The sequence below is a fragment of the Tyto alba genome, unplaced genomic scaffold (genome assembly GCF_018691265.1).
Source record: "Tyto alba isolate M040663 unplaced genomic scaffold, T.alba_DEE_v4.0 Super-Scaffold_26, whole genome shotgun sequence".
Classification (NCBI taxonomy): Eukaryota; Metazoa; Chordata; class Aves; order Strigiformes; family Tytonidae; genus Tyto; species Tyto alba.
In genome coordinates this window covers 8,151,703-8,177,993 of record NW_024881300.1, presented here as the reverse complement: position 1 = coordinate 8,177,993, position 26,291 = coordinate 8,151,703, and the positions used below count along the sequence as shown (strand labels likewise).

Here is a 26,291-nt window from a genome sequence, read left to right as displayed (position 1 = left end):
TTTCTAAATGCTACACAAGGGTGACAGTTGCACAGAGAAATCAACAGCTGTAGCTTTGCTTTTACTCCTGTTGTAAACATACCTGAAGCTCTGTTTGAAAGAAGAACTTCTGTGGGCACTGGGAACAGTCATAAATTTTATCTTCCTGCCCGTGGACTGCAAAGATGTGCTGCTGCAGTTTGTTTGCCTGTACAAAAACTGAAACAACATAGTACGATTAGTAAAAATTCTTCATGTAAGAAGGCATCTTGTCTTGAACTCCACTTTTATGATGGCAAAGACTCTGAAAAGTCCAAGGATATCTGCCAGAGAAGTGCCAATACACTCAGTTCAGCAGAATTTCCTTACAAGTAGTCAATTTAGAGTCTCCAGGCTGACAGTCAGCTTACTTCTAACAGACTCTAAATCCTGCATGGATTTTTGATATTTCACATAAAGCTAACACTGTCCACAGGTAACTGGAAGAACTTAATCATCAGACCAAAGAGAGGACGTCACCACTCCTGTGGGGAGCCCTGGGCCCACGGCAGGTGCATCGGATGCATTTTTAATGCAGGACAACTGGGCCAGGAGAAGCCTTGATGGCTGGTCTGGAAGAGACATAGCCCAGAACAGCATTTCTGGCAGACATGTGAATTTAAAAGGGCAGGTTTGTCACAGTTTTTAGACCTTGTAAATGGGTTGTCTATTCAGTATAAAAAAAAGATTATGATTTAACATCAAAAATATCACAGCATCTGCATTATGACTTTGAATCAACTACTATTCTGACTTTATCAAGTGAAATTTGGAAGTGAAACATAATGAACCACAGGCTTTAGCTGGTTAAAAATATATCTCATTTAATATGAATGATCATCAGGATGTGAAAATAGTTTCTTCAGCAGAATTAAACACATGCACTTGAAGAGTTATTTTACAGCATGTTTCTGGACAGGATAAATTAACTCCAAGCTCACACAAAAAACAGGTTCTCAAATTGTGGGCCAAACCCTAAGGAGCGTGGGTTCACCTTACTCCCACTGAAGTTAAAGGAATCTCAGGTCCTGCCATGACGCTTTACTGACAACAGGTCCACAGTCACACCTATGTGATCCTCATCTCTCAAGCAGTTTGGAAATGCAGATGTTAACTACTGTTTTGAAAACAGTGTAAAAGGCAGCCTTTAACGTGCATCCTGCAGATCCTTTAAAAGCAAGATCATCCAACATCATTTGCATCGATGAGACAGCTTAAACTGAACTACAGGGAAGGAATACCTAGCAGCCCCTCAGACAGGAGTTAGAAATGTGCCACCATGAGAAAATTGGGCTTAAAGAAACCTCTGAGAGAGGAGCTGGCAAAACTATGCAGTTGTACAGTTTGGTCTTATCAAATCTTTATTCACTTGAGCCTCACCACCGTGAGTGGACCACAAGCTACCCAGCCTTTAAAGGGTCCTGGGTCAGGTAAGGAAGGGCTTGCAAGAACAGGTCTGTACCTTGGGAGTCCTGCACTAGGAAACACATTGGACCTTCGAGCCACAAGGTATCATTTAAAAGGCTTTGAATCTGGGGGGGTGATGCAGAGCTCGCCACATGTGGCAGTGCTGCTCGGTGTCAAACGCCACCGTGCTGCTCTTTGGAGCGAGTCCCAGTTCCAGACAGACACCATTTTGAACCTTTCCAAGCACAGTATTTCTTTTTCCCAAGGAAAGGAATACAGTATTTTACAAATCCCTCAAGTGTCATTTCTGGATCAAGCCATGCACGCTGAGGCTTGTCTTGGCCTCCCCGTCTTACCTGTGAAACAAACAGGGCATTTGAATGTGCCTCCCATCCCCTCAAAGCTGTGCTCAATCAGGTGACACAGGAGCTTTGCCGGCGAGTCAAACATCTGGTTACACAGCTTGCACTCATGATTGATGCCTTCCTCTGCAAGGTTCAAATGATACAACTTGTTAGTGACACAGCAGATTAGCGTCGGGGATGCAGCAGCAGTCGGTGAGAAACGCCCGTGTCGGCGCGCACGACTTCAAGGACCCGCGGACGTTGCCGCAGCTCCGGCCTCACCAGGAAAGCGGGCCGTACGGCCCCCAGGCGCGTTTTTAGGGGTGCTGGTTTTCAGCTGCGATGAAAGCGGCGCTGCCACCAACCTGCCGGGACCCCACGCGCCTGCTCCCAGGCTCGTGACAGCACTGCACTGCTCCATCTCGCGCCCTGCCACAAAGGGAGGGCATCCCTGCTCTGGGTGTAGATTATTAAATAGGCAAACAGCATTTAAACTGAATTTAACAGTGTAATTTCAACCAACAACACTGACAGTGGGCTGAAATGCTCTCTTGGCCTCGGACTACACTACAAAACATACGGGAGAGGTAGAAACTATTGGAGAATAGCAGGAGCCCAGAGCAGAATGTCAGCCTTGATTTTTTCTCTCTTGGCTTTTTCCAAGGTGAGGAGAGGCCACTGAAGTTATTTAAATGTAATTTGAAAAGTGTAATTTCCACATCATACATCTTAAGCACTGAATATTCAGGGCTCATTTTAAATGCCTCTATATTTTCGCTGAACTCATACGGAAATAACAAAAATTATTACTACTGTTTCAGGCCTACCACTTTTGTAAGATAATGTGTTTCGCTCTTTACTGAAGTTTGTAGTGCTGGGTGCAGTAGAGCCTTTTTTTGAGGTACTAAAGCCATATTGAAGCACTTTTCATAAATAAAATTACACAATCCTGTGGTTTCCTTGAAGGGAGGGAGGGAGTTATAGAAATATAGACAACATAATGTACAGTTTATATAAATCAGAAAACACCTAAAGTTTAAATTTGTGGATGGTTTCTGTAAACACTTCCTGAAAATGTGTCTTGTCTTCACTGTGGCAGCACATGAACTTCTCATGAAAACGTATTTTAAAAACTAAAGAAATTCTGTCTTTTGATGTACATTCAGCTGTCATTTTTATACCTTCAAATATCACTGACTTAAATTTTTACTTCCAAGATAGCTAAGAAATTACTACATTTTACCATGAACTAATCTTTTGCTAAATGCACTTGGATCTTGCAAATAACGTGAGCCTTCAGAAGCATGATGTTTGCTTACAATTGCTTTAAATTACCTTTTAATATCTTTAAAGGGGCTAAACAGAGGGAAACTATAGTTTCCTGTAAGGCCTGTGGTACCCTTAGGATCCCAAAGCCTTTTTACAAGGCGGGGAGTTAGGTGCCAGGGCAGGCAAACGGCAGGGCTCTGCGTGCGGGACCTGGGCACAGCCTGCGCCGGGGCACGTGGTGGCTCTCGCACATTTGCACCTTGGCACGTTTGCAGCCAGAGGCAATTCTCAGAGGCCCTCCTTGCAGTATGAAAAATAACAGTAATTTAACAAAAAAAAAATCCTCTTGCGGTGCCTTGTGCAGCAGCACGAGCCGGCGGTGAGCTGCCCGTGCCGCCTCGGGGCCGGGTGGGCTCTGGAAGCCCGTGTGGCAGTGGGTGCTCTGCCCCACACGGCGCCCACGGCACGCAGGGAGAGAGCTGGGCGCTGACGGCGAGCGCGGGCACAGAGCTGCGGCGGGAAAGGGGGAGGTAGGATGGGGAGAAGTGAACAGGCAGGTTGGGAAGGAGGTAAAAGAGAAAAGGAAAGAGTCAGGAACAGAAAGATGGAAGGGCCGGTGGCTCCACAGCAGCAGCTCCACGAGTTCCCTGGGCAGCCATAACCTGAGATTGGGATAATTTTTAGGACACAGCGAGGTTTGCAGTTCTCTGTTTGGGCAGCCACCACAGATGTGCACACTGCCCTCTCTGACAGATGGATTTCAAAACCTGACCCTCTCCCCTCACTGTAGTGTAAGGCTGGCTTCTCCCATCACACCCTTGCCTGAAAAGTTTTGACTTTGTGTGATCTTTGCGGTCTGCTCCGGAGGCGAGGACAGATGGGGAAGGGACATGTGCCTTGTGCTGAGCATCCTGAGCATGCCCAGCCACACAGCTCCGTACAGCAACCAAACCCTGCAATAAACCTGGAGAGGACAAAGCAGGTACTGGGGGGAACAGAACGAATTCCTTCTACGAGTAAATCAGAGAAATCATGTTTGACATTGATTTTCTACCCTCCACATACTGGGTGTTTGGAAAACAGTGATTCATGTGCAGCCTATGGTCCTGTGTGAGCACGTGTGTTCATAAATATGGACAGACACATACTGCTGATTAGACAACTGCTCCTTTTGCGGGCTAAATACCTATAATTTCAGTGAAATTAAAAAAAAAAAACAACAATGCTCAGAATTTCAATTGAAGTATATTCTTACAAGCTTGGTATGTTTAATTAGGTAACAGAGATTGTGTATTTTCTTGGCTGATCCCTGCAGTATTTTAAATAGTTAAACCCATAACAAACAAACTAAAACTCGAATGAAAAATAATAAAACATAATGGGTTCCTGCAGATCTGGAAATTTATCCCACTCGAGGCAAGACCTTTTGATTTGCAAATCCACTTCTGAATTATAAGGCCTTCTCCTCACCAGTGGGGGTTTTTATTCCACTCCCACAGGAGTCCATTATGTATTTCTTGTGTCTATAAAACCATCCAGAAAGAAAAAAGGGGGGAAAAAGTACCATGGTTAGCATGACAAACGTTTCTCTTTTCATGCATGTGTATTCAAAATATGAAAATGCCCAAAGATATAGATAGAATTGCTGCTATAATCACTCTCTCATCTATGGCATTTTACAGCATATTATTTTACACAGAAGCATAGCGCATGTATAGGGATACTCAGTCACCTTTGGAGAATAACTTCCTTGAATTATATAAGATCACATAGGTACATGCAAGGCAGCTTTTTGACAATGCGGCATGACAGCCAACGCTCCAGTCAAACGTCTGGCATTGGGTGTTAGCAACAGAAAACATATAATCATTTCCCTCATTTTTATTCCCCGTTTTGTTTTTTTTTTTTTTTTTTAAAACATGACAAGCATCTATGAGAGACCTACATAACTCAAGTGAATTATGCAGCCCCTCTCATTTGTAAAATAAAATGCAGATTTTTACAGCTTGCTGTGCTAGATCTTCTCCCAGTTCTCCATAAGTGTATCTGTGTGGGGATCAATTGATTACAGGACTAAACGAGCAATGCACAGCAAATGAGAATCTTGGGTTTCTTGGCTTTTTTTTTTTTTTTTCCTGAACTCAAAATAATAAGCATTAATTTTACACTTCATTTCTCAAAAAAAAAATAGGATGTGCTCTTGTTTAAAACAAGCAGGCCTGCTGGATTCTGTCAGGCTGAAACTATGTCAGGCCAAAAGAGGAACAGAGCGCTTTGTGTAAAAGTATCATGGGGAGATGATAGTATCCTGTAATGTTTTCAGTACCTACTTTTGTCTCCAAAAGCATTTGATCCCTGGCAGACACATACTTATTTCCATACTGGTCTTGAGGGAAGCCGGTAGGAATGAGAGCTGATTATCTGAATCCTGAAGGTGAAACCTGGGTGGTGCCCACTGATGTCAAAGGCAGGCATTTGTATAAATTTGGAGGTACATAATTTACTGCCTGTTAGCAAGGATTAGCGGGTTGCGCAGACCCAGCTGAACCGCGGTGGCAAAGCACATCGCTCATTGTTCCCAAGTTCAGATGCGTTTGCAGGGTAGTTTTAAATATGTCGATAGGGTGCTTAGTAGCACTTACACTGTCATTCTGCCCATTTTAGAGTGGGAATATCCTTCTCCATAAAGCTATTTCTGCTGCAGCAATGTGCATTTAATACATATTACAATGAGTCTCTGAGCCTCTAAGAGAACCGACACTAGCAGCCTCCTGGCGAGGATGCAGTATAATTAATAATGCTGTATTAAACCCATGTACTGTATCAGCTGCATTTCTAATTATAACTATATTAATGGCAATATAAAAGTATGCATTAACACTGTCGTGTACTGACACGTTATCACACCAATAACAAACAGGAGATTTGAACAATAAAAATCAAGATGGTATTGTCTTTACTGTTAGTTAAAACTTCTCTCTTCAACTTGATTTAATAAAGCAAAATTTTCCCTTATGGAATAACTGCAATAGTCCTAATTTGAGAGATCGTGTAAGACAATCTGATGCTTGCTCCAGACAACAATATGTACACCCCGTACTATAGCTTCCCAGACCAGTATATTTCTACTCCACTGCAGCAAATTAAGGCACTAAAGAGGAGTATCTTTCCTGTACTCAGATGTACACATCCGTGAGTTAACCACACTTCTAATGAACTTTGAAATACTGTAATTCACTATAACAAAGCGTTAATATACTGTGTTCAGAGAGAACCTTCTCCTGTCCATTATATAACAAATTTGGTAGAATTAAATGGGCCACGTGCTCTAATTATAATAGAAATAAATAGAAATTGGAATGAACACAGGGAAATAAAATGAAAACTGCATGGAACTATTCTGTTTATGCAATTCATTTCCCAGTAAATAAGTAAGCAAAGAGAAAAAAATATGACATAAGAAAAGCAGGAGCTTCCCCAGTAATTTTTTCCAAGTGGCTGTGAAGGAGCAAGGGGCTGGGGCCAGGGTAGGATGACAGTGATGGACACCCCCTTCCAAAACAAAGCCTGCAGAGAGCCACTTCGACCCCTCGCCTGGCTGGCACCACTTCACCACTGGTTTTCATTAAAAACAATCCAACGACGGAGGTAAACCCAAGGTCTGAGAACACAATGTGACTGCTGCGAGGCATTGGCAAATTCGCAGATGCTCACATCGGATGAAGACAATGTCTGCTGTACAGACGACATTTCTTCATCGCCATTTCTGTCTAAGCCCCTGACCTGCTACACAAACCATTTGGACCACATCGCTCTATTACATTTTTGTAATTAATCCCAGAGGACGTAGCCGAGCCCCTCCCTCGCTGGTGGGGCAGCTGCTGGGCGAGGGGACCCTGCGCCCCGGCCCCGGCGTGGGCCAGCGGCACGGAGCCGCGCTGCGGCACGGCGCCCCAGCGATTAGGCAGCTCGGGCAGTGAAAGGCAGCGGATTGATGGTGTGGCAGTAGAAATGTCACCTGGGGAGCTGGGTGCCGTCCTCCCAGGGATGCTGGAGGTCAGTTACTATGGCAACGCCGAATGAGCTCAACCTTGTAACTGACCCTTATCTTTTTTTGATCTGTGGCCCACTTGGGACCTTGGCTGGAAATCAACTGGAAAATAATCTGGTCACATATCAGAAAGAAAACTATTTATACTTATTTATCCAGGTAGAGCTCATATCTCCCTTTGACGACTCTGCGAGACTAAAGACACCCGTCATGTTCCCGCAGCGTTTCACATGGCTGTGCAGAAACGCCTGGCTCTGCGCTGTGAGAAAGCATGCCAAAGCCCCCCCGCCACTGCATAACACACACTAACTGCCACGGATATCTGTGCTCATGGGTCTACTGATATATTGCCAAAATCTTGCCTTGCTCACAGCCCCTGACTTGCCTGTGTGGATAAACATACACCTACACCCCTTCTTGGATGGTTTAATATTTTATGTTGGTATCTGCTACTCATATTCTTGTGTGCTTTATCTCTCTGCTGAAATATGATTCTGCTTTGAAATATATTTATATGATCTAGAATGGCACAACACTGATGTCTTTTATGAGCCGAAGATTGTTTAATAAAATCTTGCATTCCTGCTTCATCCTTATGACAATTTTACTATTATAAGTTTTCAAGGGATATGAGAGCTGTCCACCGTGGTTAGAAACATCACTTTAATGAAAAATGATAACACAGGGACTTGGATTTTTCTAGAAACTATGTAAGGAAAACCAACAAAAATACAGAGAGTTCCCAGCGTGTATTTTTGTTAGGTTTCCTTACATTTGCTTTTGGATGAGACTCATTAAAATCATTTCTGTTCTTCGTAGCTGTCCAAGGGATGGGCAGCCCAGACAAGGGTCTGACAGCACGAAGGGGCTGTCACTGTTCTCCAGCTGGGGAAGCTCTCCGGGGGAATGGGATTTGGGGAATCAGGGAAGATATTAGGAGACAGAAGCTGCAGGAGCTGCTGGCAAACACAGGTGCTAGGGGAGCGCCTATGGATTCCTGGTAACAAACTCCAAGGCTTCTTGTGATGTACTTATACACATCTGTGGCCTCGAAAGGTATTCTTTTTCAGGCTAAATTAGCCTAACCACACAATGGGCTTTAAACTCTTTTCATCATCTCAGGGGGCCTCAAGCTCAAAATATGCAGAATTAGATGCGAAATTATTTATGGGGTAGCTTGTAAGTTCACTGCCTCCAGTACATGTCAGTACACTGCAATATTAAAATGACCATTAAAAAGAAGCACGGTCCCAGAGGGACTGGGATTGAGATTGCAGGGAGTTCCCTACCGACTGCGATGGCAGTTTCTGTGCTGCTCCAGAGCCTCTCCTGCCCCCCTCCCGGCCGCAGGCTGCATGGTCCCCCACTGCACCGCTTTCCTAAGGGAAAGGCTGAACCTCAGACACATGAGATGGGTCTGCTGAGCCTGTCTTCATCAGCTTAATTTTCGGTTTAGAAGAAAAATAAAATCTGAAAGTTCAAAGGAGTTCATGGAGTTGTGCATCATCTATCTGCTGACTGCAGAGCCCCAGAGGGACCCTGCCTGCAGAGCTTTATTTTAGATTTAGATATTAATCTGGGAAAATGCATAAAGATAATTTAAAGAAATGCACTACACTTTAGCACAGTAACTTCACACCCTATCAGCCTTTCTCTGGATGCCTTTTTTTAATAGCCTATATTAAAACTTATTGTGGACTGAAGTCTGATAGGTCTGGCTGTTTCTTCACAATAGTTCATTACAGAGTAACTCCAGCAGCTTCCATGGAAATGCAAAACCTGTACAGGAGAAGAAACACATGCTTGCCTTTGAGTGTGTAAGTCCATACACACATACAGATTGAGTCTGAATAAAGCTAATGAACCCCTAAGAATGGCTAGAGGTTAATAAAAACACTGCATTCCCACACAACTCAACCCTAGTCATGTATTTGAATGTTCTGATACATTCACAGCTCTATTATTTCAAGTTTAACGTTGATACCTGGTGGAACTGAAGTAACACAGCCCATGGCCACACAGCCCATTCTCTTCACTAGCCTCCTTCATGCCATCATGTCACTTAAACCTGAGTATCCCTTACTACTCCTGGTCTCTTCTCTACTCTCTTCTCTTCCCTGGAAGCAGCTCCCTGCATTGCTACACAGTGGGAATACATCCGCCCTCTGATCCTATTGACAATATCACATCGAAGAGCTCAATACAGACAAACAGCAATAACTAGTATCTACTTGGCATCTATTCTTCTTGTGAAATTAAAAATTAAAATTAAAACATCATTATACTCTTATTAAACATCCCACTGGAATATGCCAAGTGCTTTTAAAATATGCAAAGCTTTAAACTGAGTTTAAACGGGTGCAAAGCCCTTTTTGCTTGTCCTACAGGCCTGGCATGTTCCCCAGCCTCAGTACCAGGGTCGCCAGAGCCACAAGGTGCCCCCTCCCCACCACATCCCACCCAGACCTCCTGTAGTCCCAGTGTGTATCGACTGTTGTGGCACTGAGGCCCGCAGAGCTGCCAGGACTCGAGCAAGAGCTGCCAAAAGCAAAGCCTTCCCTCTTACCGGCAGCCCCCTCCCCTGCCCAGGCACCCGCGCACGGGAGAGCAGCTGTGTCCCGCAGCTACTGCTTCAAAGCCAGCACCAGGGTGCATTTTTGTCTGCCCAAAGGCAGGTTCCCGGGCGGGGGTTCCAAGTCAGGGCGGCGTTCAGCCCTGGCTGCCAGCCCCCCGCACTAGCCGGGCACACTCGGGATAGCACATGGTATTCTTCTAAACACGTGAACTCCCGCTGATGCGTGTCACTGATCTTCAGATTATAGTTTCCCAAGTACACATTGACATGATAGACTATAAATCTATCGTGTAAATAATCATCAGATTAATGGTCTCTAATAGTATATAATTAACATGACAGACAGGCTACAAGCCAGTTGTTGTCAACTACACTCAGCGATGCACAGAATAGGAGAAAGCCATAAACCACTTCCATGATGGCATCTGGGAAGCAGAAAAACTGGTAAAGGGAGAGATAGAAACAGAACACATAGCAAAATTAAAATACTTCTAAATGTACCATTTAACTGGGAAACATTGAAGGTTCTTTCAGGCATCAAAGTATGATAAATGTCAAACTTTTTTTGGGGGGAAGGGGACAGTGAGTAGGGTTTTACTTGCATCAGCAAAGAAAAATTCAGTTATCCCTACACTGGTGCAAAGCCTCTTGAATGAGTGCAGGTGAACTGGCATGAGGGGCCTTATTCTAATATTACAAATTACGCATAAACAATGAAATATATATCCAGTAATGTAAACTTTACAGCAGTATCAGCTATGGTCAGATTAAAGCTCAAATTAGTATAGATATCTGGGAAATGATGCAGTGGACATAAAGTTATAAGCGCAAGTGAAAATCAACTGTGAGCATTATTTCTATTGCAGATCACCAGATGGATCAGATTGGCCAAATGCTGCACTCCTGTAATGCTGGGGTGGTTTGCACCCACTTACAAATGCATATCTCTTAAATATGAATTCACCTTCTTTTCTCACTAAGAAACAGTACTGTTAGGGGAAAGCCTCTGGCTGAAAAGCAATCTCTTACAGTGTTATCATCAGCTGACAGACCAAAATTCTAAAGTTCTTCTTTAAAATACATGCAGACAAACAAAAAAATGAAAACTTCTCAGCTTTTTCTTGGGGAAAAAACAAAATTATAGCCACCCAGCTATCTTGACATGATCACTTAGCACACCTGCACCAGAGCTTACTTGTTCATACGAGGGCTAAACACATGTCACAGCCCAGCCCTGGAGATGCTCCTGTCCCCAACCCCTCCCTCGCTCCCTCTCCCCACAGACTAGGGCTGGAGCTCAGGGACACAAACCAGTTACTGAAGCTGACAAAATGAGATGCCACTGCCAACAGAAGGAACCAAGGGTGACGAAATAAGGTCTGGCTGGCTAAGATAGGTGACTGATTTTGCATGGCATGAATATCTCTCAAGGTTCACTAAGTGCAAATATGCCCAAAAGAATGAAAAACCCCTATCAGCCATATTTTAAGTCAGGAATCCTAAGGTGTAGTAATGCATAATATTCCTTAAGGCACTCAAAAAGAAGAATCTGAATGAAAACAAGAAAATACCTTAAGCAAATCTGCATTATGCAGACATATATTCTTGTACTGTGGGAATATGCACAAGTGAATGTACAGAGCAGAGCATCTCCCATTGATGTCGACGGGATTTGCTCTATTAACACTCCAGTGTCCAGGTGGAAATCATACCCTGTAGCAGGTTCATCTTGAATAAGAAGAAAACCTGTAATCCAGCGACCTTTTGGAAGAGGTCTCACTGCCAAGCAATTACTCTGCATAGCGCAGACTGTAAAGTTACTCTCAGTAGCACTTATCTAACATACAAACGTTTATTACAATACATAAAACCTAGTATCAACCTAATACCACCTTTACATTTGTTCCTTGTTCTGCACGTGAGCCAGCCAGCTTGCACCCTTCACATATGATCTAGAGCTGGATTTGTCCAGCACAAGGAGCTGGACAGGCAGCAACGGAACAGTTGCTCTGAGCTCACTGGAATGGGCCAGTGCATGCATCCTGCGGAGCTGTGCAGGGCGTCAGCAGGTTGGCAACGTGGACAGAAACCTTCTTCCAGGCTCCTAAACTCAAAGCACTTTGGCTTTTGCCTTTATAAACAAATCCCCTCCTATTTTATTATGTGAGTAGCTCAGTCAGGCATATGGCTGTTGGCAGATACGCTGTCAGTGCACAAGATGGTCAGCTTGGTTTTATTTATTTTTTTTAGAAACACATTTTATTAATTTTATATGTCATTAGCTTTTTAATTCATTAAGGAAAGCCATGTGGAAACTCCTATGCTGTAGACAGACTCCAAAGAACATCTGTGGACTGTGACAGAAGACTTAGTGTAAGATACAAGAAAAGCCTGTACTTTTCCTCAAATAAAGGGATCTGGAAACACTGATCTTACAATGGTGCTGAAGAAGCCCTCTTCCAGGCATGGGAAAGAGTGAGCATGCCACCGTATCAAAACACAGTGACAGCCAGGAGGATCTGACAGCTCATTAACAGCGGGACTCCTACACAGCTATTTTTGCTTAAACTCACCCAGATCTCAGGCTCATGGCATTGCACAAGTTTCCTGGGGTCTCTGGAACTTCACTCATTTCCAGAAGTTACTTTTTTTTTTTTTTTTTTTTTTTAACACTTTTTACACTAAGTAGTTCCCAGCCACAGAGGGCAGGCAGGGCCAAGCAGGACGGTACTGGCAGGGGTGGGTGCAGTAACAGACTGGAGCCCTGCAGAAGGGGCCAAGATGATTTGGAAAGATCCAAAAGTGTGGTAGGATTGCTGTAGAGAAGGACCTGATATGCATTCACTGAACTTGAAATAGATTTGGGTGAACCCACCTAATAAGCCCAGATGAGAAGGAGGATATTGCACAGCCCTGCAAAAGTTACTGAGAAAGTGAAAAATGAGAGGAAAAATCAAGCTGCTTTTCAGCTGCTCCCTCAAATAAAATAAGATCCTAAATCAAGCTGCCATGGAGTTTGAACCAAAAAGCAGGAAACAATAAAGGTCTGTCAGACACCTGCTACTCACCATATTATTCTTCATTTTTCTTGTGAGTTCTTATTTTAAGCTTGGATTCAACAATCAGCATTAAGAAGTCAGCATTTGCTCCCGTCACCCCAGAGAGGTAAGGAAGATACAATCGTATATATGCAAAATAGGTATGAACTTGATAACAATACTTTGCCTGTAGGCAAAAATTGACTTTTTAAATGGCAGCCACTGTAATAATGTTAGCCTAAGACCCAGCCTTGCAGGATTTTCCTCTGCTTAGTAAAAACAAGTTACACAGTGACAGGAAAGGCAAGGAATTTGGGCACTGACAGTGACAATATAGAGAATGTTTTAGTGGGAAGGGGGGAAAACAAAATCGTAAAATAAAAATAAAAATAAAAGGTCAGTCCAATCAAACTATAAATACACCTGCTGTACCAAGATGGAGGGGGTGAAATGGCACTTCTGCAGCCATAGAGGCAGCAAGGAGCTCGACCAAGATCTGTTCCCCAAGGCTCCCCAGTCCCAACCAGCAGCGCTCCGAGAGCCCTGGCCTCGGAACACCTTCCACACACACAGCACATCCTTTGGGAAAACCGCCCACAGGGGACGGGTCTAAACCAGCGATCGAAGGGACCTGCAGCAGACCATGCCTATTCTTTACATTTCTATTCCTTATGATTACCAAGAGAAAACGCGTTAGTGCACAAGAGGAAGTACAAGAACAAGGCTCCCTTTCTAATCACCCCTGAGGCTTCTGAGGCCACAAAGTCCAGGTCCTCGGAGGAGTGCTTGGGGAGACTTGGGATGCCCCCGGTGCCACCCCTGTGCCCGAACCACCCCAGCAGGCTGCGAGGAGCCACGCCGAGGCCACCCAGCCCCAGCGCGACCGGCCGCCCCGCCCGTCACACGACGGCGCTGCCGGGGCACGGGGCGCATCCCGGGAAGCCGCACACAGGCAGCACGGCATGAACAACAGTTGAATCTTTTCAGCTAGATGAGCATCAATTATGCATTGTATCAAAACCCGAAATGCTAGAGCATGAAGCAGGCAATTCAAAGAAGCAGCATGAGCAAAGCAAATGCCAAAGAAATGAAAAATATGTCCAAAACTGTGACAGAGCACACTCAGCTACTTTTCATGTAACACTGTCAATTGTCTCTCATCGAAGATCTCAAATACTCGAGAAGAGATTACAGAAATATTCAAAGATACAATATTTGTATTTTGAATGTTAATTTGACACAAAGGAGTGTGCATGAGGGAATGTTTATAATCAGCACTCCAATAAACTCACAAATGACTCTAGTATTTTATAAGCTTGTTAGAAACAAATCACTCCCTTAGCTTATATTTACTTACTGATGAATCATAAAAGGCCTCAATACACAAAGAGTAAATTCAAAAATACTTTCCTCTTGTTTTATCTTCTATGACAATACTGAAACCCTCTCATTCAGGCTGTGATTCCCAACCATGCCCCTCCTGGTTTTATGCCCAAATATAGGTTTCTCCAGAGGAACAGAGGCAGTTTTGAACCTTAGTTCCTGCCCCCAAGCCCCCTGTAAAGTAGTTGCCCTGGTCTGGAGCTGAACTGCAGTAGCTGGAGTTGCCTCCTGCCCTTGTGCAGCCTGGAGGGGCGGCGAGGGGAGCATGTCCAGCTGTATAAATTTACACAGCAGTGAAGCCGCAGTCCGAGGGCTCAGTCTTAAGAGGAAGAGAAGACACACACGCCTCCTGGAGCAATGCAAAAAACAGCAGAGCAAAAGCATACGAAAAGAGATTCTGCAATATATTTATAAACCTGCAACAGTCCTGAATATCTGTATGAACCGCAAAACACCTCAACTTCTTCAGTTGGTCTGCAAAGGTGCAGGTGAGGTGTCAATAGAATACAGATACTCTGCACACCATTGGTGCAACAGCACAATAATTGACCACTGCTGAAAACCCCTTTTAGCCTGTTTAAAAACACCGTGCAGTTTTCATGCAATACAAGTCATGCTTCAGCAAACAACACAACACCTACACCTTCCAAGTGCTATTAGTTATACGCCAGCCCAAACCAACAACGCTGGAGTTGCAAGCACAGGAGACTGGTGCTAGCATCGACTCCTGGCGGTAGCTGAGCCGTGGTACCTATGTGTACCATGATAGCTGGATTTCTGAAGCAATTGCTTCATAGGTCAGCATGCTGGATTCATGAGCGGTAAGTAACACACATGTAGGGAAACAAAAGTTGGCAGAACAATGCCTCATTTTTCTAATGTAACTAAATGCTATGCGCAGTAATGGGAGTGATGGGGATACTCGCCTTTACGCTCTTATTTACCCAATAGGAGGAATATGGGATATTCTAACACAGGTTTTTACATAATGTACAGTTAAGCATTACACAAACATTTTATTGTGGTCTGTAAAGATGATCTATTTACAGTAGCTGAAAGATCACACACCACATTCAAGCATAAGTGCTTGCGGTAGACACAAATGCAGAGTGACTTTGCAGAAGTAAATGTAAAGTGGGCTTTTATTCTAGATGGCCCTGCTGCTCACGCACAGGCATCAAATGCATCTTCACCATCTTTAAAGACAAACTAAACGCTGCAATGGACCAATCTGGCTGGACACACATCAGCTTTGTAATTATATTAAGACATTGATGAGAATCAACACAGCCAAGCCTACCCACAGCTCTGTAGTCACAGGGCTGCAATTTTAAGACTGTAGCTCCATCTTTGATGCTACTGAAACAGAATCATGAATTTGAAAAGAAGTCACATCATGAAGAAAACAGAAAAATACACTTTCAGGTGGGGAAGGGTCACGGCAGTCTAAATGACCAAGTACAAAAAGTGCATTGCTCTTCATTTTTTACAAAAGTGTCCCAAGTACAGTGCCCTCCAGGATTCTCTTTTCAGTTATCCATTTATTTCTGAAAAATTCTCTGGAGAAAATGAGCTCCTTAACAAATTAATTGTGAGGCAGGAACATTTCTGGTATTCTTTTTCAGTAAATACACGCTATTTCTAAGACCAGTTTGGAAATTCAGTAAGAGCAGTAAGTAATAAGTACAGGTGAGTAAGTTATGACTGTGTTTTAATGAAACACAAGTGCCTTTCTCATGCGTCACTGTTTTGTGATCAGGTGAGAAGCAGTTGCTAGTTTTAAGACAAATCACAAAAGAGAAAAAATGTCTACTGCATCAAGATTTTATACCAAATACTTCTGCCAAGAGAGTCTTGCTGCCTCAAAGGATAATTTTGTTTCATGCATTAAATTATTTTCTGTGCCGCATCTGAGGTAGATGGAAGGGATTCACCTGTGCTTGGCAGCCATCAAGATCACGTGGCAGCTGAAGAATCTCATCGGTTTTGTTTAACAGTGAAATCACATGGATAATTAATATGCAGACAACTGAGCATCTGAAATACCTTTCCTGTTTCAGAAACATAACTTGTGCACAAACAGCATAAAACTTTTCTCTTGGCTCCCCACATCTTCTCCTCCTGCCTTTGGCTAGATCCAGTACCCTGGGCAGTCGTGTACCTGCTTTGCTCAATGTACACAGAACACAGGTACACACGCCCTTTGCGACAGGCACCTTGCACAGGCAGGAGGAGCCGCCGGGACGGCTGTGGGTGGGCAGGCTGCAGCTCTCCCAAGGTAGCAGGTCTGCCCGTGGTGGCTTGGAGCTGGCCCCTGCCTGCTGCCCTGGCCTGGGGCAAACCCGTCCCCTGGCCTGCCTGCACCGACCTTCTGCAGCAACAGCGGGAAGCGCGCAAGCTGATACAGCCTGTGCCTGCACCCTGCCTGACAGTGGGACTGTGCCCACCGTCCCCAGACAGCCTGCCTCGAGCACTCCTTATTTCCAGGAATAAAAGTAAAACAAACCAATCCTCAAACAGCTGGCAGGACAGGCAGGGCACAGCTCAGGCTCGTTCTGGGGCTGCCCCCTGCCTCCATGCCCACAGGTTTCCCTGAGGAGTGGAGCACGTCAGCTGCTTTTGGCCATGACCAAAGCTAGGCACCTCAGGCACAAGTGGTGATGATCCCTGGGCTTCCCAGCGGGGACTCTGCAGGGCCCAGCAGTGTTGGCAGCACCTTGCCACCTCGTTGCCTGCACAGTGAGCACGGGCAAACCCCAGCCCAGGCACTGGGACCTGGATCACAAAAGCAACATGAAAAGCAATTTCAAAAGAATCGCAAAAGCAACAACATCATTTATGCTGTTACTGGGCAGGTGCTAAAACCCACCAGGATCACCCTATTCCTGCTACATGCTAGTGGAGTCAGAGGAAGAACTTCTCCTTGCAGTCCTCCTGTTGCAAGTTCACTTGCCCTGCGGGAGAGCCCCCACTCCACAGGTGCAGGATGCCTTGGCCCAGCCATGGGGACCTCCGTGGTGGGGACCTCCGTGGTGGGGACCTCCCTGGCAGCCAGCACAAGCAGGCATGGCGCCCACACATCTGATACCAGAAACAATACTTGAGCCCAGGTGCTGCATCTCTAATTATTACAGGGTCTTCACTCACACGTGCAGAGTTTAAATAACCAATGACAATTTTAAGTGTTTTCATTGTACCACTTGGTTTCCCTTTGTTTTTCATAGCAAAGGATGTATTAATCAATAAAGATTTTAAAAAGAATTAATTATCACCATCATCGAGTCAAGCTCCCTGGTGCCGTGCTGTCCAGCGCCTGCCCAAGTCCTCTTCCCTCCCAGTGAAAGATCTGCCATCTCTGCACAGTCCTCATGCTTTTGAGCCTTAAAGCAGTATTAAAATCAACTCACTTGGTGTCAAAAGCTCTCGTTCTTCTTGCATCCACCAATACAGCTGTAGTATTCATAAGATTTTTACCACCAGGATTAATGTTATAAAATGTCACTTGCTACAGTAAAATTTATCAACATTATTATATACCATAGAAACTGCCACCACAGACAAATGCACTACATTAAAATTTTGTCTAGAGCTCCCTAGAGGAAACATTTGCTGCAATTTGTATAACAGTTTATATATTTATGCTATTTAATGGTACAAAGCAATAATTATGACTTCATTCACTGATAAGCAACAGCATTATATAAATCAGATGCGGATTTAGAACATGCCAGCTTTGTCACTGGCCTACTACTTGTAAATTATGTTGCTGTTAAAAAAAAAAAAAATCTAAGCAAATATGAGTTAGCAGCAGGAAGCTAATAATGTGCCTCCAGCTGTTCCAGTTAACCTGCAAATGTGGCCATCTGCACCTCAGGAGAAAAAGAAAAGGAGAGATAGAGGGAGGGAGGAAAAGGAGAGAGGAGAGAAGCTCCCGCCAACGCCAGCACAAAGCCTAGGCCCTGAGCAGTAGGAATGACCTTGCTCCTTATGACCAGACAAGCACATATTTAAAATCAGAAAAGTTACTAAAGAATAAAGGACCTTTTCTCCCCTAGACCCACAGAAAAAAAAAAAAAAAAAAAAAAGAAAAAAAAAAAAAGAGGAAAAAAGTCTTTTCCACTGCCTTTTTTCCAGAACAGGCTGTCTTTCACCTCTGGGGTTATTATTTACTGCATTGCAGGTTTGTCCAATGAACAGGTTTTCCTTACAACTCCTGCCTTTCATTTTTACTTTTTAATACCTCTTCACAGACCCATCTTGTATTATTAAAAAAAAATAAATGGTGGTCATTGTAATAGATTTATTCTTGCTTCAGACAATTTAAAATGGATCCGCAGGGCACAAAGGCTGAACTATCAAACAAGACCAAAATTCTCAGATAGAAAGTCACAGATCTCGCAGTGCACAGTGGCTTCACTCCTACCTTTGGGTTCATGGGGATGAGGTGTCCTTAGGATGTGCGAGTAGTGTTCGCTCAAAGATTATTTTATAACAGACTTCTGTGGAATCTGGGTCACAAGGAACTGTCACAAAATATTCCCTTTGACATTCATCCACACACTGAAGAGACTGGCTGAAAGTGCACGTCCTATACATCGTTACGCTTTGGTAATTTGACAGCAGTTTAATACTAACAATTCTCCAGGATCCTTGTTACTGAGGGCTCCTCAACAGCCCTCCTAGATGAGGATGGGGAGGGCCTCAAAGGAATTTTTTTTTTTTTTTTTTTTTAAAAAAAAAAAGGTCTGACTGTGAAACAATGAACTTAATTTCTGTGAAGGGTACCAGGTCAGGGAGGTCAGCACACCTCACTGGAGCCACGCCACTCTGCCTCACCTGCACTGCTATGCAGTGCCTTTGTACTGCCAATCTGCCCCCGTCGCCCCAAAAAAGTCTGGTTCTGATACGGGTTAACAAAGCAGTACTTGCCCTTGAGGTGCTGAGACAGACTCAGGATTATCGCCACTCTTAAACAAAAAAAATCTCATCTTGATTCTTCCAAAATTAAGTACTCCAGTTCTTTTGTTTCCTCATTCTAGGTGCACACCTGCTTGCACCAGTTCAAGTGTCATAATTTTAATAAAACTCTTAGAATACTGAAAGCGCCCAGTATTGAGCCTTGCAGACCCTGATCTCATGGGTAGGCAGCGTGAGCTCCTCAGAGCGCATCACGGTCACAGAACAGGGGATCTGCATCTGAGCAGTGTTGTATGGACATGACAGCTATTATTAGATTTTCACCAAGGAAACATGATTTATCTTCATTCCAATTTTTGTAACTATAATTCATTCCAATGCTAACCCCATTTACAGGGATTTATAACTCACTTGAAAGATTAACTTAGGCATACATAATTTCAAAAGAACAAACCCATTTTTTTTTTTATTGGAAATACTGAATTTACTTTAAACTGATCAGCTGTGGGAGTGTTAGGGCATATGTGTGTTTTTAAAGCCTCCTTTAATGATATTTTCCATTTAAGAGTTTTGTGACCCAATGTTTTTTAATGTTGACTAGTTCTTGATATTTTCAAGTGAGATACCTCACCCTGATGGAAGCAGTAACTTCACATCTTCTCCAAACATTTACACTGTGCTTTGGGGAAGTTGGTGGATATGATAAAAACTGTGACTTGCAGTAGGTTAAACAACCAGTAGTTACATGCTGAATCAGTACAGTACCAGTATTTACCCTTCAAATCATGTTAACCAATACAAAGTGCCAGCAGTGTGATCAAGGAAAGGCACTGGCTATCTCTCCAGAGGAGAATAAGCTTTCCAGGTAAACCTGTAACTTCATCTGACCTTTCCAAAAATAATTTCATCTAGAAATTGCCACATCTTTGAGAGCAGCTGGGGTAATGCTGCACTTTCCAATACCAGATTGTAACAGCAAACAACATATGTGAATGCTACAAGTGCTGTTGAATATCCAAATTTAGTGGGAAATTGTCTGCACCATAGCACAGTTCTGGTGTTTGATGGAATCCCACTTACAACACCAAACCTCAGTTTAGTCCATCGGTGTCTTCAGAGCCAGATAACAAGTAAAGCTGGTAAGAATCTACATGAAAATAATACACAATGCCCCTCGGTTATCATTGATATTGGTGACTAATAAGTCATGTTGCACAAACTGTGCATATCCGGGGGGGTTTTCCTCAGATGCTTTAGCTCACCAAGTTTTGAATTCTACTCTCTGATGGGAATCCATGCATCTACTTTCTGTCCCTATCCATTCACTGCTAAAAATAAAACAAAAAAAAAAAGATCCTAGATATATGCAAATGACCTGTAATGCTCATTTATAGAGGAAACCCTTTCACATTGCCTCAATGAACTAGGAGGGTAACATCAGATGGGCTCTTACATGAGCATTAATAACAGAAGAGAGAAGCAGATGGAAAGAGGGATGAACAGCTATTTCTAAAGCCATTAACATAAACATGGTTAAAACACCTTGCTTTAGAACCTAAGCCTACATATTTAATTGATTTGTTTAATTCAGAATGCTTCTGCTTCCCTCCTGGTGCTAACGTGGGTAGCAGCAGTGGAGAACCGTGTGCACCCTGTGCAAACAAGCAGCCCACATCTCCCGGAGGTGTCCACCAGCATGCAGTGCCCTCCCGGCCTCTGCTCAGCCACAGGAAATCTTACTCTTATTTCTCAACTCCCACTCCTGATGCTCCACAGGGTTTTGCACTGCACGCTGAGAAACCAATGACAACTCAAGTAAGCTCTCGAATTTAGCAAGAAAAAAAGTTTGACTGGAAAAATTTAACTCCCAAAGAGACAGTATAAGAAAGGTCAAAAGACACAGTCAAATGGAAGGCCTTCCAATACCTCAGTGGTGCTATAAGCATTCAGACAACACATTTACTTATTACAGGTGAATAAATCAAACCATCCATCACACTCATGCAAAGGACTGTGCACATCTGCATAACATTTTTTAGGTGATATAGTTAAAGGAAAAATGCCTACAAGCTCACACAGATAATGCTGTGACATTTTCATTCTCTCCTTACTGACCTGAACAATTTGATCCAGAATTACTATGCAAGCAGTAGAAATGCAGAATGAATTTTTAATAGCACTGTGCTTGAAAGAGAACAAAAGTTCATAAAATATGTTAAAGTGACTTCCATGATGCTGGTTTATGTAGCCCCCCACAAAAATAGGAAATCTCAACTACGATAGTTAATCCTGACAATTTACAACACATCATAACTCATTCCTGCTGTATAAAGGAATCCACCTCTCAAACGCAAGTGATCTTGCAATCACAGATGAACTCCAGTGCTTAAGTACAATGGGATATGTTTCACAGTGTCAGCCCTAATTTTCAGCCTTGACTTTGATTTCCCCTGACTTGATGGATTCCAGTCAGAACCTCAGTGTTACTCTAATGTAGCTTTTTTGTGGTTTTAATATGAATATTGTGTCAAGGATCTGAGATATTAAGAATGACAATACATTATTATTGCAGCAGGGAAATCTCCAGGGCCCTAGAAGTAGGATTTCAAAAACCACAGTCAAAAATCAATAGTAATCCACAAGAATTCATAAAGGAAACATGTCAGTCATCACCTTTGAATACAAATCTTAAATTTTATCTTAAGCAGACTGGACAGATACCAGTCATTTAAAAGACAGAGGAGGTGAACGTGCTCCAGCTTTTCAGGCTGCAGGAGGGAGCCCGTCTTGCTTGGCTGCCCCAGGAGCACCCGATACACCCCTGCTCTTCTCTGCCGGAGCCCAGGGCCAGCCCCAGCCTGCCCGAGCCGATGTGTCCCTGGGGGCTGCATGGGCAAGGAAGATGCTGCATCCTTGACACCGTCTGCACGCAGACTCCTCCCTCGTAAGCAGCCATCCAACAGGATGTAGGGAAAAACCAGCTCATCTGCACTCCCTGATAAATGTGATAATGAGAAGAAATGCTAAGAATTATACACACGATCCTTTGATGAATTCACAGCCAGACATCTGCTTGCAAGGTAGCTGGTACGCTAGCTACCTCCAGCAACAGGACTTCTTATTGCTTGGGTTTGATTTGCATAACCAAAAATATCCACAAAATCAATTAATTAAATACTTCATATGTATATGACTAACTACATTTTAATACAGTGTTATCAAAGCATCCTAATCCCCTGTTAGGAAGAATCCTGCTTAACTAGAATGGGTAATAGGAAGTGTCACATACAGAAACATCCATAAGGCGAATGCAAACGGATGGCCTTTGCCATCTGAGATGATGCCCAGGGACCAGGTACATCAGTACGGGACTTACAGCTTATTCTCGTAATTCAGATCATTTGCCTATGCTCCAACTTTGAAGGAAGTTTTTGAAAGAAAAAACAACCTGCAAGGTGCTCAAGATGAATGGTCTTGCTCTCTTAAGTAGGTGTTCATATCAGTGCTCAGCAGGAGAAATAAGTCTTTCTCTGAATCTCACTCTCCTGTACAATTTGCACAACAGAAAAGCCGGGTTTGATTCACAAAAGAGATGAAGTTATAAGCAAAGGAAGCACACAATGATTTGAGTCCAGACCCAGTAAAAGATGTTAAGAGTTGGTCAGATGCTCTCAGTACCTTCCTACAATCTCTGCAGCCTGCATGCTTGCCCACTGCTACCCAAAAACACCTTAAAAAAATCTGTTATAATTTTGGAGGGGACAGGCCAGAGGACGTAGCTCTGATAGTGCTGAGGGCTTTCAGTTCCTACTCAGGAGACTTCACAACTGTTTTTAAATGGAAGTACATAGCATCCCCTGGCTGAGGGACACAGGGACACTGCTTAATGGCCAAGGAGGATCTGCTGGCAATGGCACCAAGGACTTCCACAGTGCACAAAGTCCTCTGACTTCAGCAGCATTTCTTGCCAAGGCCATGGGGAATGCTGCTAGAAAACGCGACAGTCTTTCAGGGCAACCATGAGAAGCAGTTTACTGTACATGTCCTATTTATTATGCATATTATTTATTAATTTATGTAGATTAGTAGACTGCATGACCAAAAACATGCCATCAGCAATGATGGGCAACCAAGCCTGCAGTAAAGGCTTGATCCAAAATTGGTTTCAATCATCAAAAGATTTTTTTACTGATTCCAGTAAATCTTGGTTCAGGCCCTGAAGGCACTGAGAGGAACCCCTTTTACTGCAGTAGTCACAGCAGAGATAGCTGAAATCTCCATTACAATGGCTCTGTCACTGGTACTGCAGGAAGACAAATTCATTTAGGGAGTCCTATTGATGCTTGATTTGTTAGATCTCAATTGCAGAGCTCTCCCAAGGACGATGTTACCCTACTAAAAAATCATTTAAGCTTATAGTCATGGTTCTCCTGTATGTATCAGCCCAAATGCAAAGGATCAGATCTCCATATCCAGGGTGGAAACCTTTACCATGCATAACTGGCACTGATGTACAAGACAAAATCCTGTAAAAGCTTTTTATGTATGTTTTGTTTTCAAGCTAAAAGAAACCCCAACAAAACAAAACAAATGAAAACAAAAACCAAAAAACAAAACAAACCAAAAAGCCCCAACAACAACAACAACAACAAAAACACTCTCAAAAAACACCACCATCAACACAGTGACAGCTAAAAAATAACCTCCTGGCACATACTGCTGCTCATCTGTGCTTCCCCCACACCTCGTAACTATTTTTTCTCCAGACAGCAGCACCCACTTCAATGATTTTTTTCCTTCTTTCATCAGATCAAATTAGGAATAACCTCACTAAAGCCAACACTGCTACACACTGATGAAAAAATTAATCAGCAATGAACTCACACCCTGGGATTTTCTCAAAAATTTGACAGATCTGTTAGAACTGAATTCTCAATCTGCCCTAGTTACCAGATGCAAGTTGGAAGGGCATTGAAAGGACAATAAATGTGCTGGTATTTCCTAACTAAAGTTATAACAAGCTCTGACAAAGGTAACATTTCTAGAATATGTCAAAGAAAAAAATTCTCTTGAAACTGAGTTTAAATATATCTTTTGCCAAATTGCTTGGTTTTCTCTCTTCTTTAAGTTCCCACAGCTGAACTCCCAAACCCAAGATGTTCATTGTCAATAAACACTGTGCAAATACACGTAAATAAAGAGGATCAGCAAAACAAGCTGCTTGCAGTTACTGCCTTATCCACGAGAGAGCACAGTAACCTGAGCACATCCCCAGCCTTTTGTAAATGCCTAGTGTACGTACAGAGCACTGTATAACTCAAAAATTATAATTAAAATGTCTTAGCTCCTGTATTTATAGTAACATTTAAACTACTGTGCTTTCTTGAAGTCAGAGTCATTTACTTGAGAACAGCACACTTTATGGTGAACAGATCTTTGAAACTATACCACGGGGATATGGCACAGCCACATGTAACTCAATATATGTCAACAGCTGTAAAAATATTGGTAGGAGAAGGGAAGAAAAAGCCATGAGCACAGATCAAGTGCCCTGTCTCTCACATCTGACTGTTTTCAGATTCTCCGTCACTCCTCTCCTCCCTGCCCCCCCCCCCCCCAAATAATTGGGCAATTTTGGTGCAAGCTGTCATAAAAGCCAAGGCTTCTTTGAGGTTGAATGATCAAAAAGGTTATAAATGAAAATGATTTCAATGTTGGAGGCCTAGTGAGTGACCAAGGCACTTTCTGTAGCAGAAGGGTTTGTTCTAATCTTACCAACTGCACGCTTTCGTCAGAGCATATTCCTAGGGAGTTCACAGCTCCCCAGGGCGAAGCTACAGTAAATTCTGACTAATCCCCTCTGCATACAAATGAGCCCCTGGTAAGAGAAACTGCAGGGTCAGGCAGCTTATGCACAGCACTGATTCTCCAGGTCTGTGCCTTCAGCAAAGCAAACAAAATGGCACTATATTTTGATTTTTTTTTTTTTCCCCCCAATGGGACAAGGTTCCTGAAAAATAAAGGCTTAAATCCTAAAATGCAGGACAAGCTGAGGGAAAAGAGTGCAGAGAGAAGAGAGCACCTCTTCTCATGTGCCCAGGCAGCAGGGTAAACATACAGTATCAGCCCTTTAAAAAAATTAATTCATTTAAACTTTTGCTTGACTAAGGGATTGGTGGGCCTGCACTGAAATTTAATGTAAAAGGAACATGACACAAGATAAAATATTTTCTAGCCTATTATAAAATAGCAGGATCAAATCCTGCACCTTCATTGGCTGGCATTGCCATATCAAGACACTATAGAGCACCAAGTCATTTATATTCATTCCCTGGCATTTCAAGGCATCTTTAAATGTTAAATTCTGCACCCATTGCTGCTTTAAAAGTCTTAAGCATTGCTTAATGCAAGATGAGATTAAGTTTTCCAGCTGCATGTTATTTAATCACAAAGCATATATTTGTTATAATTATTAACTCTTGATAATATGGGATAGTCCCTGTTTCCCAAAAATTCCTTTGAAGCAACTGGGTGCACTGCAGTGAGAACGACAGGAGCTGTTGGCACTAACTATCCCACAGCGCTGAGGAACGGAAGAAGAAGGGGCTACAGAGTCATCCCTGCTAGAGGTGGGAGAACCCTGCCCTCCCAGGGATGTGGTGAGTGCTTTGGACATTCAGCACCTGCTGGGGTTCAGTGCAGAGAGCTCTCAGTGAGATTCATTCAGAGCTTTCCTCTCCACAAACCTTCAGAAAATTGCCTACATTTTGGATATACAGAGCCTGGGATGTTTACACTCTGCAGCCATTTAAATACAACTCAACAAAGATACCATCCTGTGACCTTGCACACAGTTTTATAATATGCAATTTTCATGTATTCATATTTAATATAGTTATGGAGTCAAGATGTGGACTGGTTTAATTTTAGAGCCTCAAATTTGGTGTTTATTGGAGACAAATCTGCAAACTATAAGGACATCTGAACGCTCTACAATTCAACGTTAAAAGTTCTGGTTTACATTCCTCCTTAACATTAAGCTTCATAAGCTAATAATTTTCTAATGCTTTTTGTGCTTATAATTGACACATTTGAACCTTGCAAGCTCACCCTAAAATTTATTAGCTAAAGTAAATGCTCTTATACAGTGCTGTGGGGTTAAGAAATAATCTAACCAACCAAACCCAAAACATTGGCTGAGGAAGCACTGCTGAATAGCTGATCCAACAGAGCCGTAACACGCCATGGGATGGATGTGCACCAAGCCTCCACTACACTTCACAGCCAAC

At 43.1% G+C, this 26,291-nt stretch overlaps 1 protein-coding gene across 3 annotated transcripts in view; it reads right to left on the bottom strand.

The window, feature by feature from the left end:
• ZNF423 (zinc finger protein 423) overlaps nt 1-26,291 on the bottom strand; it is a 233,513-nt gene that overhangs the window by 22,138 nt on the left and 185,084 nt on the right. For all 3 annotated transcript variants that reach the window (XM_032998756.2, XM_032998762.2, XM_032998769.2), the window contains 2 exons: nt 1,782-1,913; nt 83-198 (listed from right to left, as the gene is read on the bottom strand). In XM_032998756.2, the coding sequence (XP_032854647.2) occupies nt 83-198; nt 1,782-1,913 (248 nt within the window). The remainder of the gene's footprint in view (nt 1-82; nt 199-1,781; nt 1,914-26,291) is intronic.